The 16,836-nt window shown below is 36.5% G+C and overlaps 1 protein-coding gene across 1 annotated transcript in view; it reads right to left on the minus strand.

Moving 5' to 3' along the window:
* The window catches only part of acsl3a (acyl-CoA synthetase long chain family member 3a), a 66,201-nt gene that overhangs the window by 39,946 nt on the left and 9,419 nt on the right, over positions 1-16,836 (minus strand). The window contains exons 2-3 of the mRNA XM_059330703.1: positions 11,695-12,225; positions 6,026-6,203 (exon numbers count right to left, since the gene is read on the minus strand). Of these exons, the coding sequence (XP_059186686.1) occupies positions 6,026-6,203; positions 11,695-12,069 (553 nt within the window). The 5' untranslated portion in view covers positions 12,070-12,225. The remainder of the gene's footprint in view (positions 1-6,025; positions 6,204-11,694; positions 12,226-16,836) is intronic.

The following is a 16,836-nucleotide window of genomic DNA, read 5'->3' on the forward strand; positions in this document are numbered from 1 at the left end:
ATGCTTAGTGAAGAATTTTAAATGTTGGTTACAAATTTAACAAACAGTGGGTACAGAAAGTATTCAGACCCCCTTACATTTTTCACTCTTTGTTTCATTGCAGCCATTTGCTAAAGCCTTGGTGAGAGACTCTGGGCTTTATGGCAGAGTGGCCCGACGAAAGCCTCTCTTCAGTGCAAGACATATGGAAGCCTGCATAGAGTTTGCCAAAAAACACATGAAGGCTATGAGAAATAAGATTCTCTGGTCTGATGAAACCAATATTGAACTGTTTGGCCTTAATTCTAAGCGATAGGCTACACTGTAAAAAATGTTGGTAGAAATTACAGTAAAAAACTGTCAAATGACATCAGGATAGGGCGTAGAATTAAAAATTGTATATCACCGTAGTAGACACTTTTAATTACCGTAAATCTAAGAATAGCAAAAAACTTTAACTTTTACTGTCGTAAACTAGGAAAATAACAGTATTGCTGTAAAAACATTTTCATGTAAAATTAATGGTAAAATACCATAATGTCAAAATGACACCATTACTCTAAAAATAACGGAATTATTCAGTTATTATTAGTAGTAGTCTAAATTAAAGATATTTACATTTAAATTTACAGTAGAAAACCCACTCACTGTATTTTTTACGGGGATATTCTACCACAGCTGCCGGTATTTTACCGTGAATTAAACAGATTAATTTTTTCAGTGTATGTGTGGAGAAAAAAACAGGCACTGCTCATCACTTGCCCAATACAATCCCAACAGTGAAGCATGGTGGTGGCAGCATCATGCTATGGGGTGTTTTTCAGCTGCAGGGACAGGACGACTGGTTGCAACTGAAGGAAAGATGAATGCGGCCAAGAACAGAGATGTCCTGGAAGGAAAGCTTTTCCAGAGTGCTCAGGACGTCAGACTGGGCCGAAGGTTCACCTTCCAACAAGACAATGACCCCAAGCACACAGCTAAAATAACAAAGGAGTGGCTTTCGGAACAACTCTGTGACCATTCTTGAATGGCCCAGCCAGAGCCCTGGCACTATATCCAAAATCCAAGCACTTTTCAAACCTTGAAATTCAATATTAAAATCCAAGAATTTTCAAGGATTTCAAGCACCGGTACGAACCCTGACTATAAATGAAAGTATAGCAATGACCTTTGACCCTTGGAGTGTCCAGAGCAGGCCATCCTACCCCAGAGGATCATTCACAACGTATTTACTGTAAGGTACATATGTTCCTATTGTTACAGAAGTAAATCTTGGCTCTGTGAATCATTCGTCTACTTTGACTTTCACGTCAGCAAATGTTAACTCCAGACAAGCTGTCGATGTCAACAGAGATATGAACAAAGTCAAGAGCAAATCAAACACTCTGAGCTTATTTGAACTCACTGTGGAAAAATAGATACAAGATGCTTAATGGCATTGTGTGCATTTCCACACAGTATTTGATTCAAAGTGACAGACGCCTGCAACTTCTCTGGAGAGACCTGAAAATGTCTGTCCACCAACGTTCACCATCCAACCTGACAGAATTGGAGGATCTGCAAGGGAGAGTGGCAGAGATTCCAAATCCAGGTGTAAAAAACTTGTTGCATCATTCCCAAGAAGACTTATGGCTGTTCTAGCTCAAAAGGTGGCTTCTACTCAATACTGAGCAAAGGGTCTGAATACTTATGAATGGTAAATGGATGGACCTGCAGTTATATAGCGCTTTTCTAGTCACTTTGCAACAACTCAAAGCTCTTTACACTGCAGCATCGGGAGCCATTTGGGGTTCAGTATCTTGCTCAAGGATACTTCGACATGTAGGCTGCGACGGTCAGGGATCAAACCACCAACCCTCCGATCAGAAGACGACCCGATCTACAAACTGAGCCACAGCCGTCCATAAAAGTCCCCCACCATGTGATATTTCAGTTTTTCTTTTTTAATACATTTGCAAAAAAATTGTTTTTTTTCTGTTTTTTTCTTAACTTAAATGATTTTAGCAAATGGCTGCAACAAGGGGTGGTCCGTAGCGTAGTGGTTTACACAGGCGCCCCATGTATAGAGGCTACAGTCCTTGCTGCGGTGGAGCCAGGTTCGAATCCAGCCTGAGCTCTCTTTACCGCATGTCCTCCCCTCTGTCACCCCCTTTCTATCTGTCTCTCACTTTCAATAAAGCATGTAAAAATGCCAAAAAAAAAAAAAATGGCTGCAACAAATGAATAAAAAAATGCAAATAAATGAAAAAAAGTTTAATGTAGCCCTTATTTTGTTGTTTTTTTTCCACGAATGAATTAAATGCTGACTGATCCCTTAAAATCAGGGATGCCCTGCTCTAGAGACACACACACACACACACACACACAGACACACACACACACACACACACTTCTTGCTTTTATTCATTCTGTCATTTTTTAATTCAACAAATGGTGTCATAACACATAAAAAGCAGACAAAAGTGGCAACAGCATTATGTAGAGGCTATGTTGTGCAGTTGCTACTTGTTTTATCTTATGCAACTTGCATGTATGAAAAGTGCAGAGAACTCATAAATGATGAGCATATTTGCCTTCTGACAGCGAGCCAATAAACAGTAATGCAATGTACACACACACACACACACACACACACACACACTCACACACTCACACACACTGAGTGTTTGAGTTCACTGGGGGCCTTTGGCTGACTCCTTGATGCCTCTGTCAACATCAGATGCTCACGTAGACTCTCTCACCCCTCTTCTGACGCCATCACCCTCTCACTTCTCTCCCTCCCTTTCCTCCCCTCCGTCGCTCTTTCCAACCTTTAACTCCTCTGTACCCCCCGCATTACGTCTTATCCCCTGCCTGGGGCCTTCCACTGTCCCAGTGTTTGTGTTTGCAGGAGAGGAACATGCTTTACAAAGATACTTTATTGGCTTGTAGTTGCAGCGTATTCTAAAAGCATGTCAGTTTAATGGAGCATAAACCAAAGCACAGAGGGAAAATGAAGGGTCCTTCAAGGACGATGAAAAAGATTTAATGAGTTTAAAGTGCTGCTGATGCTCATAGTGAAGAAGCACTCTTTGGCACAGAACATATTAAAGAGTAAATCAGGACAGAATCCCCGAGGGCAGAGAGCTGCTGCTGTACTTGTCTCTTTAGGTTCAAAATAGTATAAAGTGTTGACTTATCCTTCAGAAATAACATCACAAACACAGCTTCTTCTCAAAACGTTCAGAGGAAAATATTGCAGATTTTCTCTTATTTATTTTCAGTAATTCTGCTTTCACAATTTCACAATAATGTTCCTTGTAACAATCAGCCTTGTGCTCATTTTAATTAATTTATTCAGACTGGTTCATCTGAGGATTTTACACACATCTGATTGCTTTGTTGCTTCAAAACAGTGATTGCTGCTGTGATACAAGCCGAAAGAACCATTTAAAGTACAAAAGAAGCTCTTTTGTTAGTGAGTACAACCAATGTATATATAAGTGGTGACGCTGTGCAGGTATAAAATAAAAATATAGCTTTGTGATTATTGAAGTGTGTTTCCATCACAGAGAAAGTGAAACGGATGGAGAAAAGGAGGGGGTAAAGGAAGTGGACCGCTTATGTAACAGAAAAGCAGAAGGGACAAATTGACCTTCTTCCATCTCAGCTGGGCGTGCACGTACATACACATACACACATGTGCACGCATGCACACACGCACACACACACTCTATAAATCAGCCTAATTTAGACACATTTGGAAGATGCACAGTGGGAAAGAAAAACTGAACACGGAGTTGCCTTTAAAGTAACAGGACAGTAAAACCAAAACTGTAAGTGGACTATACTGTAAAGTACACTGCAGGATCCTGTTTGGGTGAAACATCATGATGGACGAACATATCATTGTTGTTCTTTTTTATATTAATCAGGCGGCTTAGCACCAGATTTAGGAAGAATGGGGACACGCCGGACAAAAGTCCCACATTTTTTCCACATGCTCTCTATCACCATAGGTTTCAATTTTTGGTAGGAGCCACTTCATCAAGATTGCGGATCGGAGATGGCAGCCATATAAAGTCTATGAGAACCAATATATCTTCCAAGCCACTTAGAAGGTCAATCTTGGTGTCAAAAAAAATTTCTGTTGGAAAAAATGTATATACAAGACCTGACATGAGATGAAAGCATTACCTTGATTTTATTTAGCAGTGTACATGGCAGCTAATCCGCACTCTCCCATGAACATAGATTCCAAACATTTTCAAGTTAGGATTCCCCGCGAGTTGCCTACCAGTCTGGGTGAAAATGAACATATCTATTTGATCAAATAATCATCTAGTGATATTCTCAATAGCTTTAAATGATTCCTTGACCCAGAAAATGTAGATTTTGACACCAAGATTGACCTTCTAAGTGGCTTGGAAGATATATTGATTCTCATAGACTTTATATGGCTGCCATCTCCGATCCGCAATCTTGATGAAGTGGCTCCTGCCAAAAATTGAAACCTATGGTGATAGAGAGAAAGTGGAAAAAATGTGGTGCTTTTGTCCGACGTGTCCCCGTTATTTGGCTAAGCTGCCTGACTATATGTCTACATGTACAGTACCAGTGTAAAGTTTGGACACACCTTCTTTTTTAAGTGGAATTTCTTATTTTCTTACTGTGTTTGAAAGCATCAAAGTAAAAGGTTAAAGGCTACTGCGAATAACTTAACACATTCTGGTTTGTTTAACTCTACGGAGTCTTGGGCTATTTTGTCCATTTTTGAATCCTTTTCATGTCTTTTTGTGTCTTTGTTATGTCTTTTTGGTCATTTGTGTCTTTTTTGGTGTTCTTTTTTGGTCATTTTGTGTCTCTTTTTTTGTCATTTTGTGTGTTCTGTGGGGTTTTTTTTTTTTGGTCATTCTGTCTTCACATTTTGTGTATTTTTTGTCATTTTGCATCTCTTTGTGTCTTTTTTTGGTCATTTTGTGTCTTTTTTGGTCATTTTGTGTCTTTTTTTAGCCATTTTGTGTCTTTTGTTGTGTCTTTTCTAGTTATTTTGTGTCTATTTTGGTCATTTTGTGTCTTTTTTAGTCCTTTAGTCCAACATCAAATGTGATTTTGAATCTTTTTTTTTTCACTTTCAAAACACTAACATGCTCAATAAATAATTGTAAATGTTGCAAATGTGAACAAAGGTTGCAAATATAACATATAAGAGGGTTACATCCAGTTCTATCATTTTATACTAAATATATTTGAGCTTGTCTCCAGTTTTACTTGGTATATCATCATCAAACTGAAACTGGCTTCATGGAGTTTACAGCCAGAACTTTAGAGGTAAATTTACAGTTTGTTTTCAAGTCTTTGCCGTTTTTGGAGACTCTAGAGCAGAGGTGTCAAATTCTGGCCCGTGGGCCAAATTTGGCCCACAGTATAATTATATTTGGCCCGCGAGGAAATACCAAATGACAACCAGAGCTGGCCCGCCGGTATTATACAGCGATACAGTGATAATACTACAAATCCCAGAATGCTCTGCTGGTGTTTTGTCTTGAACACAGTAGATCAGTGTCTAGCAAACTGAGCAACAATTAAAGTTGTCTTTATGCACTTTTTCTTGCTAGTCCAAGGCTTGAATGGTTGCACATTCATTGAAGGATATTATTATTAGTCATTTGGTTTATTATTTTTATTTTATTCGTACATTTATTTTTAGCCTGTGGAAAAAGATTACCGTTAAATTTAAATTGAAAGAAGGCCACATATAAAATAAAGGGACATACATTTTTTATTTAAATTTTATGTAAGAAATGAATGCCATTGATGTGTTTGTTTGTTTTATTTGATATTCGATTTTGCATGTTTGCAATATTAAGTTATATCAAGCTTTCCTTGTTCCATTTTGTTTGAACTTGTTTAGGTCAATTTTTTCAATAAATATCAATGTTGGCCCGCCACTTTGTCCAAGTTTTAAATTTTGGCCCACTGTGTATTTGAGTTTGACACCCCTGCTCTAGAGGAATAACACTTAACACCCCTCTGGAGTCCAGGAAAGTGTATTTCTGTGACTTACATGGGAAGTTATGCATGAAGCATGCCTGTGCAGCAATGATCCACTCAGCCCGTGTCTCACAGAAGATGGCGATGTTGTTTTTGGGCCGCTGACCCAGTGATGCTAGACCACTGCCCAGTTGGGTTGCTGCTGTGTGGATTTCTTTGTAGGAGATCCAGTGGTACTCACCCAGAACCACCTAGAGGGGACAGAAGGGAGTGGGAGGATGTGAGAGACGTACAGGGACATTTTGTTAGTGAACCGAAGGGGAAATAAAAAGGATGCAATGTTCCAAATCAAATCAAATTTAAAGGCCAGTTCCCACTGTTCATTAAATGGGTTCATTACTTCCAATGAAAAGAACATTTGAGGGTACACTGCAAAAAAAGAGTGTCTAATAGCAAGATAAAAACACTAAATCTGAGCGAAATGATCTTGCTGCATGGACAGATCATTTCACTTGACAAGATTTCTTAAATTAAGATTGTTAAATCTTGAAATAAGCATGTTGAACGCTTAAAATAATAAATTAACTTTTAAAACAAGATAAAATATCCAACATTTCTAAATCTGAAGTTCTAAAGTTTTTTTTATCTTGGTAAAAAAACAAATAATTTGTTCATCGCTGCTTGCAGCTTTAATCTCTCTTTTTTTTTTCAAGAGTTACTTCTTATTTTAAGCGTTCAACATGCTTATTTCTAGATTTAATAATCTTAACCCTTAATAGGCCACTCATTGAAATACTTGCAAATTCCAAATTTCAACCCTAGAAAATATTGGAGGATATTACATACAGCCAGAATGTGTAAAAAAAAAACATATTATTAAGTTATATTTTCAGAAAAAAGTTTACGAGATTAAAGTGGCAAATCTACAAGAAAAAAAAGTGCAGATCTATGAGATTTAAAGTGGTGAATCTGCGAGAAAAAAGTTGCTTTTTTCCCCACTTTTTTCTCGTAAATCTGCGACTTTTTTTTGCACAGATTTGCCACTTTAAATCTCTTAAATCTGCGACTTTTTTTCTTGTAGATTTGCCACTTTAATCTAGTAAAGATTAAAACCCCGGGTTTGTATTTTTATTTTTATTCATACTTAATATGCCCTAATATGCCATCATAGTCAAGTTCTCCTGGTTCAAGTTGAAGAATAACTGTTTGTACGACTGTTTCTTGCAGATTTTTTCTATTTTTTTTATTTTTACATTGGAGGTCAAGGTCAATAAAGTTAATGTTGTTATATTAACATTATAAAGTTAATATTATTATATTATTATCATACTGATTGGTCAGATGTCATGGTGTCACAGAAATCCATTTTGATATCCACTGAAGTTACCAAATATAGTTCTTCGCCCGATAAAGGGTTAATTTAAGAAATCTTGTCAAGTGAAATTATCTGTCCATGCAGCAAGATCATTTCCCTCAGATTTAGTGTTTTCATCTTGTTTTTAGACACACCTTTTTTGCAGTGTAATTTTACCACAGCAGCACACTGTAAAAAAATACTGTTTAATTTACGGAAAAATACCGGCAGCTCTGGTTGCCAGAACTTCACCGTAAAAATTACAGTGAGTGGATTTTCTATTCTAAATTTAAATGTAAATATCAGCAAAAACTGTAATTTAGACTGAATATTCCCGTTATTTTTAGGGTAATTGTGTCATTCATTCACACATCATGGTATTTCTCCATACATTTTGCATGAAAATGTTATATTTTTACAGCAAAACTGCATGTTTCTTCTAGTTTATGACAGAAAAAAGTTAAAGTTTTGTGCTATTCTTTGATTTACGGTAATTAAAAGTGTCTAATACGGTGATTTTACGCCCTATTTCTGATGTATTTGACAGAGTTTTACTGTTATTTCTACAAACATTTTTTACAGTGCACAGTGCTCAGAGTTCTATACCACAGTCACGTTTGACCTGTTTCATGTTAAAAAAAAAATCACAGGAAAGGGAGCAACAGTTCACAGCCACCACACAGAACTACTTCCTCTTCTACTGTCATTTTCATCCTGTTGTATTTCATGCTCATCAAGATAAACACAGACTTCTGGATATACTCTCCAACACTCTGCTGACAGTGAGAGGCCATAAACATACATAAGAGCTTCTTGCATTGTGTTAGTGAGCTTATACTGGCTCCTACTGGTTAATAAATGGTAGTGCACAGAAAGAAAGGCACCCTGCAATGATGACTGTGCAGGACTATTTTCCACTTGTTAGGAGCTAAACAGCTGAGGCATGTTCCCTTGCAGCAATAAGTGTTTCAACAGTGGGCTTTACGTGGATTAGAGGGATCAGGCTGTTGGGATTAATGGGGTAATTCAGAGGTAATGTGACTGTTAGTCAATTCCTGTATGTGCACGTACTGGGCATATAAATCCACAGAGAAAGGTGTTTCGAAGTATTCTGCAGGGCAAAGTTTACACTCAGTGCTGAAGTAACTTTGTGTTTGTGTTGGTAAAACTACACTGTAAAAATTTACGGTAAAATTTACGGTAAAATACCGGCAGCTGTGGTTGCCAGAATATCCCCGTAAAAAATACAGTGAGTGGGTTTTCTACTGTAAAAAAAAATAAATCTGTATCTGTCCATCTGTAATTTAGACTAATAATAATAATAATAATAATAATAATAATAATAATAATAATATAGACTGAATAATCTTTTTATTTTAAGAGTAATGGTATCATTTTGACATTTTGGTATTTCTCCATTCATTTTACATGAAATTGTGTGTTTCCTAATTTATGACAGTAAAAGTAAAAGTTTTGTGCTATTCTTAGATTTACGGTAATTAAAAGTGTCTACTATGGTGATATACAATTTTTTATTTTACGCCCTATTTCTGATGTCATTTGACAGTTTTTTACTGTAATTTCTATCAACATTTTTTACAGTGTAGGAGGCAACGTATGACAGCAAAACATGCCACCAGCCTGCAAAAATAGCACCAAAAGTGTGAACAGAATTTAACTTCTTTTTCATACTTGTGCACAATTCTCCACATACAAACTATGGTAACACTTTACAATAACCATCATTTATAAATGGTAAACAGATGAATGTTTAATCATCATTTATAAACCGTATATAGGCCATTTAGAATGGTAAATACATTGTTTATTAATGTTTAACTAACTAAATCATTTATAAATGACAAATAGATGGTATATTAATGTAAGTTTATAGCTACTTTACCATTAACAAACAATAAAATTATAATTAATAGTTTATCAATAATTTTAGTTGCACTTATTTTGACATTTTTAACACCATATTAAGTATGTTAATGATTTTGAAATGAGTCATATACCTTTAAAAAATTGGTTGAAAACATTTAAAGATTTTATATGTATAGCACTTTGTAAATGGTTAATAATTGGTCTATAAACCATCTATAAACATCACTTAGTTGGTTATTGTAAAGTGTTACCCAAACTATTTATTCTGTTTCCTTGGTCAAGATCTGATCTAAACTTTGAAAAGAGAGTTTTTTTTCTTGCCAGTGGATGGAGACAAAGTCAGATAAGAACATTTGAAGGCTGAAATATTGCAATTATGTTTTACAGTTTGCCCTACTGTTAATTTGGTGGTAATTTAAACGATCTCATTTTGATTTGACTATCTTTGAAATCCTTTCTCATTTTCTCTTAGTTCCTTCTCACTTATTATTATTATTATTATTATTATTATTATTGTTATATATTCCATCTATTCATTATTTTGTCCTTTGTGAAGCAAAACCTTGAAATTCCCATACAACCCAGGCTATGAAATCCATTATTCTGATCTACAGTCTGAAATTACATCCAATAAGTCCCATGTAAAAGAACCTAAATGAAAAATTAAATGAAACATTTATTGGGTCACAGTGCTGAGTGACATGTTCCAAAGAGTACCAACAAATTACCCTTTTACTGCCATTTATCATGCTCATGCATCTTCAAGTGTCAATATCTGATCAGTTTGGTTTTAATTAGCTATTTGATGCGATAAAACGGGTGTGTGACATCATGATTGACAGCTGTGTCACTAGTGCACAGACTCTGACTCCAAATAACATCATCAGTGCAACATCTGGGATATTCTGGCTTCATTTGTAATAATTTATTAATTAATTTAATGTACAGTGGGAGCACTGTATCTTAATACACTGTAGAAAAAACCCTGTTGTTTTCACAGTAAAAAAAAAAAACGACAGCTACGGTTGCCAGAACTTTACCGTAATAAATACGGTGCAACTTTTTCTAATATTATGGTAAAATTATATTAGCACTGTTGATTTTATTGCATATTTTACCATTAAAAATAAAAAAGTTTTTCCATCAAAAGAAACGCTGTTCTGCCATATAATTGACAAGAAAATACTTTATAAATGCTGCATAAATTAAAGATTTTACCATTAAATATTACAGTATATTTTTGTTACAAACACTGTGCCAGTGTATTTTACACTGGATTAATGTATTTTAAAAAATATTGAAAATGTAAAAAATACTGTTTTGGCTGATATATATGGTGTTTTATTGTGAAACTGAATTAACCCATTAATCATTTTACGGTAATTAGTTTTTATTTGGGGGAAATGCTTAGTTTTAGTTTAGTTTTTATCAGTTTTATTGTTAGTTTTAGTTTTGTTGTAATATTTGTTGGGTGCCAGATTCAAAAAGGTCACAATAAATGTTGCCTTTATTTTCTTTGTCTTATCCATCTCAGCCCCAATAAGTTTATTAAGTCATAAAACCAGATACATTAAATAGATTTCAAATCACTGTGCCAGTGTATTTTACAGTGGAGAAATGTATTTTAAAAAATAATAAAAATGTAAAAAATACTGTTTTGGCTGATATATACATTTACGGTGTTTCATTGTTACTGAAACTAAATTAACCCATTCATCATTTTACGGTAATTAGTTTTTATTTTGGGGAAAATGCTTAGTTTTAGTTTAGTTTTTATTAGTTTTATTGTTAGTTTTAGTTTTGTTGTAATTTTTTTTACGGTCTTTTACTGTCATGGTTTAGCAGTTTTTCACCGTAAAATCTACAGACATTTTTTACAGTGTATGTAGTCTGCACTGCAAAAAAAGAAAAGTTGGGTGAACTCAAAATTTCAAGGCAACAAACTTCAATAAAATTTTAAGTTGGACAATTAAACTAAATATTTTAAGTTTTGGTTTTGAGTTTGCTCAACTCTGATTTCAGATTTTTGTCAACTCAACTGTAAATTGTACTGAATTTATAATTTTACATTGTAATAACTTTTAATCCTTACTTCTGCTAACTTCTGTAATGGCTACTCTAGTAGCTGTAACAAGCAGCGCCGCTAGCATCAGTGAGCCGCTAGCATCAGTTAGCCGCTAGATTTCGCTAATGACCGAATTTCACCGCTTTCCCGCATTTCACAACAAAGAAATAAGAGTTAGCAGAACTATTGTCCCTTGTTGTGAACCCCAAATTAAAGATATAAGTAACAACAACTCACCAACTTGTTTTTGAGCAGACAACTGGCTTCCTTTGTTGTGCTAACTTACATTACTGTCCTAAATGTCAATCATTTATATTTCCAAGTTTTACCAACTTAAATCACTGTTTTAGGCCAAAAAATACAAGTTGGCTTTTTTGCAGTGTGGCTATTACTATGCTGCTACTTCTTTAACTTCACCTTCTGCGTCACTCTTTACCTTCTTAAACACCTTTCCGTTGCTCTGCCGCTCGTCTTCTTCACTAATCACCTCCCTCGTCCCCAGACAGTCTCTTTGTGGGAACCTCCTGGCTGCGTACTCAAACACCTTATCCAGGGTGTCCACTCCCGGGTGCAGCGACGTCGCCAACCTCTTGGTGGCGCTCACATCTCTGTACGGGCCCTCTGGACGTCCCAGCACGGAGCGGGCCTTCGCCCTCTTGGCTCGCTCCTCCTCGGAGCCGTAGCAGCCCCCGTCGGTTCCGGAGGCCCAGCTGAGGATGTAGGAGGGCAGGAAGGTGATGGAGGTGTAGATCCATACCATGAGGTGGAAGAGGAGGAGCAGCATGGGGCTCAGGTCTTCCTTCAGCTTCATCTTGGTGAAGCTGTAAAGATGTTGGAGAGCAGCGAGGAGAGAGTGGAGGAAGACGAGTTGTGAGAATAAGTTCCTTCTCCTCCTGCAGTCGGTCCGTCTTTACTTCTGTCTTCTCTTCCTTTTTTGCTTTATTTCTTGACTTCTGGCAAGAAAATGCTGGAAAGTAAATGGCATTTACCTGGCATTAGAACAACATCTCGTTTCCTTTGCTTCCAAAATAAGATCATGTTGGCTCATAATAATCGGCTCAACTCATTCAGAAACCGAAACAAAAAAATTAAGTCACATGCACTCGAGCGGTCACAAAAAGCAGAAGGGAAATTTTATTCTTGGCAAATAACGACGTGACAAACAGACCGGCTCTGTTTCAAAAGTTCCTTTTCCTTTCTCAAGTGTGCATCTAGCACACTCACTAAGAACACAGCATGAATACAGCACAAGCAACTGCCAGTGTCACAAAGAAAAAAAGGAGAGCAGCAGGGAGACAGGAGAAAAAGCAAACAGACAGAGAAGAAAACTGAAGAGAAAGTGGAATAATAAGCATTCCCGACAGATGTGAATGACATCAAGTGTAAAAAGGTGTACGAGGAGTTTCTGAATGAGCATATGTGAGTGAGTCTGACAGGATACAGGCCACTAGACTGGAGGAGACGGCTGAGAGACGAGCACATAAGTACACAGACAGAACAAGCTGTAGCTCAAGTGAGTGTGCTGCCAACTGGCGCGTCCACCAGCCACGCTGTACCCATTAAACTCCATGATGTAAGATTTAGTGAGAGTGTAATGGGTGGTGCTCAGAGATGACACACATCTCCTCAACTGTGAGTGTGTTACAGCATTCATCTTGCCTCCTACTTTTAACTACTAGGGTGGTGATGGACACATAGCATGTATATATAGGTGGTGGGAGAGTTTGGGAGCTGTCCGGGGTTCTGAACTGAGATCAGTGTTAAAGTTATCTCATCACCAATGCTGTGTTCCAATACCCATACTTCCATGAGTACACTTAAACGCAGTACACTATCCGCACTTACTAAGTACGCAGATTTCAGCAGGTGAGTGTTGTTCCAAATTTAATACTCCGTGGTGCACTTACCGGAAATGACGCTTGCGACAGCCGCCGCGGCTCGTCACCCGCGAAAAACTTCCGGCTTTGAACGGCGAAAAAATGATCCTTTGTGTTGTTTAATCTTTACTTCTACAATCTCCATTAACGCAGCAAATGTGGAGAATGCGCCGGCGTCATCGGCCGCCATTACAACCATTTTTTTCGAGCTGAGCGGCTCTGCCTGGCTCCGCCTCTTCCGCTACGTAGACAAGATGGCGGCCATTGAGTGCGTATAGTGTACATCGTTCCACACTCAACGTTTTGACCATTATGAGGGCAACACCCGGGTCCTTTAGGTACACTTCTTTTCGCCGCGATCAGAATCGGCACACCCTGCGTACTCAAACTAAGTATAGTAAGTACGGGAAGTATGGGTATTGGAACACAGCACATGGCTGATGGGTTTTCACGTTTGTTTTTATCTGTCTGGCTCTACACTGGAAAAAAAAGAAAAGTTGGGTGAACTCAAAATTTCAAGGCAACAAACTTCGATAAAATTTTAAGTTGGACTAAATTGAACTAAATATTTTAAGTTTTGTTTTTGAGTTTGCTCAACTCTGAATTCAGATTTTTGAACTTATAATTTTACATTGTAATAACTTTTAACCTTTACTTCTGCTAACTTCTGCAATGTGCTGAATTGGAACGATTGTAACGCCGCTATGAAATGTCAGCTAATGTTGCGACCACAATTTTGAGTTAGCATTGATACGCTAATGGCTACTCTTGTAGCTGTAACAAGCAACGCCGCTAGCATCAGTTAGCCGCTAGCATCAGTTAGCCGCTAGCTTTCGCTAATGACCAAATTTCACCGCTTTCCCGCATTTCACAACAAAGAAATAAGAGTTATCAGAACTATTGTCCCTTGTTGTGAACCCCAACTTAAAGATATAAGTAACAACAACTCACCAACTTGTTTTTGAGCAGACAACTGGCTTCCTTTGCAGTGCTAACTTACATTATTGCCCTAAATGTCAATAATTTATATTTCCAAGTTTTACCAACTTAAATCACTGTTTCCAACAAATACAAGTTGGCTTTTTTTGCAGTGTATGTCCGCAGCTAATCTGTCATACTACTGGACCAATCAGTCTCATATTTTAGTTTACACATTTATGATTGTTTGCTCAAGGACCTCTCAGGGTTGCAGTGATCCACAATTTTTGATTAACCTGTTTTTCGTGAGTGTTTTATATCATCATTAATTGCTGACACTTTACTTCACCAGCTGCTAGACGCTGCAAGTCATCAATAGCTGCTTCAATTACATGGCAAAAGGCATTTCAGGCATCAACTAAGCTAAAAACAACCTAACGATTTACGACACCGTGGTACCTTTCAGCGAATTAAAAAGTAAACATGACCTAAAAGATACAGAATTGTTAAGGTATATGCAACTGAAAAACTGGATTACTCTCAATTTTGATTTGGGAAAGAAAACCAGTCCTGAAATATCCAATATCTTAAGCAAAAGCGTCAAAAAGAGGAGACTGATTGTTGACAATTTTCTGATAAACGCGGGAAACAGCGATACATTATTAAAGAATATATACAATAAATGGACTGAAGACTTGGGCGTTGATGTTAAAGAAAAATGGAAAGCATGCTTGTCACTAACATACAAATTAACCACTAATCAAAATCCGTGCCTAATACAGTTTAAGGTAATGACAAGGTACTACTATACTAGAGACAAAATAACCAAGTTTGATAACACATCGTCAGATAAATGTTTAAAGGGCAACCCATGGTGTCTCCCTCATGCAAGCCTTTTGATCCACTGCAAAAAAAGAAAAGTTGGGTGAACTCAAAATTTCAAGGCAACAAACTTTGATAAAATTTTAAGTTGGACAATTAAACTAAATATTTTAATTTTTGTTTTGAGTTTGCTCAACTCTGAATTTCTCTGGCACGATTGTAATGCCGCTATGAAATGTCAGTTAATGTTGCGACCACAATTTTGAGTTAGCATTGATACGCTAATGGCTACTCTTGTAGCTGTAACAAGCAGCGCCGCGAGCATCAGTTAGCCGCTAGCGTCAGTTAGCCGCTAGCTTTCGCTAATGACCGAATTTCACAACAAAGAAATAAGAGTTAGCAGAACCTTTGTCTCTTGTTGTGAACCCCAACTTAAAGATATAAGTAACAACAACTCACCAACTTGTTTTTGAGCAGACAACTGGCTTCCTTTGTTGTGCTAACTTACATTATTGCCCTTAATGTCAGTAATTTATATTTCCAAGTTTTACCAAATTAAATCACTGTTTTAGGCCAAAAAATACAAGTCAGCTTTTTTGCAGTGTACTGCAAAAGTATTACGAAGATTTGGGAAAGCATAGAGAGTTGGTTATGTAAATATACTAACAGGAAAATTATATTCTCCCCAAGGAAATTTATTTTTCAAGATACAGAGGGGATGAGATATCTGACTAGTTGGCAGAAACTTTTTTTTTTGGACGGAATTCTGAAATTGCTACTTTTTAATTTTTGTTGTTTTGATGTACTTCCTGGTACCTAACTATGACAACCCACAGAAATTAATAAAAATAAAATAATAATAAAATAAAAAAATTAAGCTAAAAACAAGCCACCTTGTCTGTTGCAGGACACATCTTGGCCTGTGCTTTTATTCACTCAGTTTGACATACACCCATGGACTTTGACCACAGATCACATTTATGTTTATATATGTTACTCTTGCAAAACACACCACTGTAAACAACAACACCATTATTATTACTTTCTATTACTACTTGGTCTGTAGCTGAAATAAACTGATTTCACTGTGTCAATCAAAAATTATGCTGAATGATGCAGATTGGTCTGCAGACACTCTGAATTAATGCACTGTAAAAAAAGACTTTTGTTTTTACGGTAAAAACCGGCAGCTGTGGTTGCCAGAACTTTACCGTAATAAATACGGTCCAACTTTTTGTAATATTACGGTAAAATTATATTAGCACTGTTGATTTCACGTTTAAGATTGCCATTTTAGTCCATATTTTACCGTATAAATAAAAAGTTTTTCCATCAAAAGAAACTTTGTTCTGCCATATAACTGACAAGAAAATACTTTGTAAATGCTGCATGAATTAAAGATTTACCATTAAATATTACAGTTTATTTCTGTTGGAGATATGGTGTTTAGTACATTTAACAGAGAGAAAAAATATTTTTACAAAAAATTAATGCAAAAATGATGGTTTGTACATCATATTTTTTGCTACAAACACGGTGTCAGTGTATTTTACAGTGGAGTAATGTATTTAAAAAATAAATAAAAAAGTAAAAAATAATGTTTTGGCTGATATATACATTTACGGTGTTTCATTGTTACTGAAACTGAATTAACCCGTTTATCATTTTACGGTCTTTTACTGTCATGGTTTAGCAGTCTTTCACCGTAAAATCTACAGACATTTTTTGCTTGTGCTTTGATTGCAAACAACTTTAAAAATGTTTTTTTATGAGCGAAGTTGGTATCTATCAGAGTGATGATATGCAGGAAAGCGTGTACTTTTCTGTTTTACTATAATTTGACAATGTATGCCAACACTAGGCTTAGTGTAGCATTTAATATACCTAATTCATCAATAGGGCAACAGTGGGCCTCATGTTGGAAGCAATATAGAACACATTCATTTTTATTTTTGTTTGGA

This window comes from Centropristis striata, chromosome 4 (assembly GCF_030273125.1).
Source record: "Centropristis striata isolate RG_2023a ecotype Rhode Island chromosome 4, C.striata_1.0, whole genome shotgun sequence".
Classification (NCBI taxonomy): domain Eukaryota; kingdom Metazoa; phylum Chordata; class Actinopteri; order Perciformes; family Serranidae; genus Centropristis; species Centropristis striata.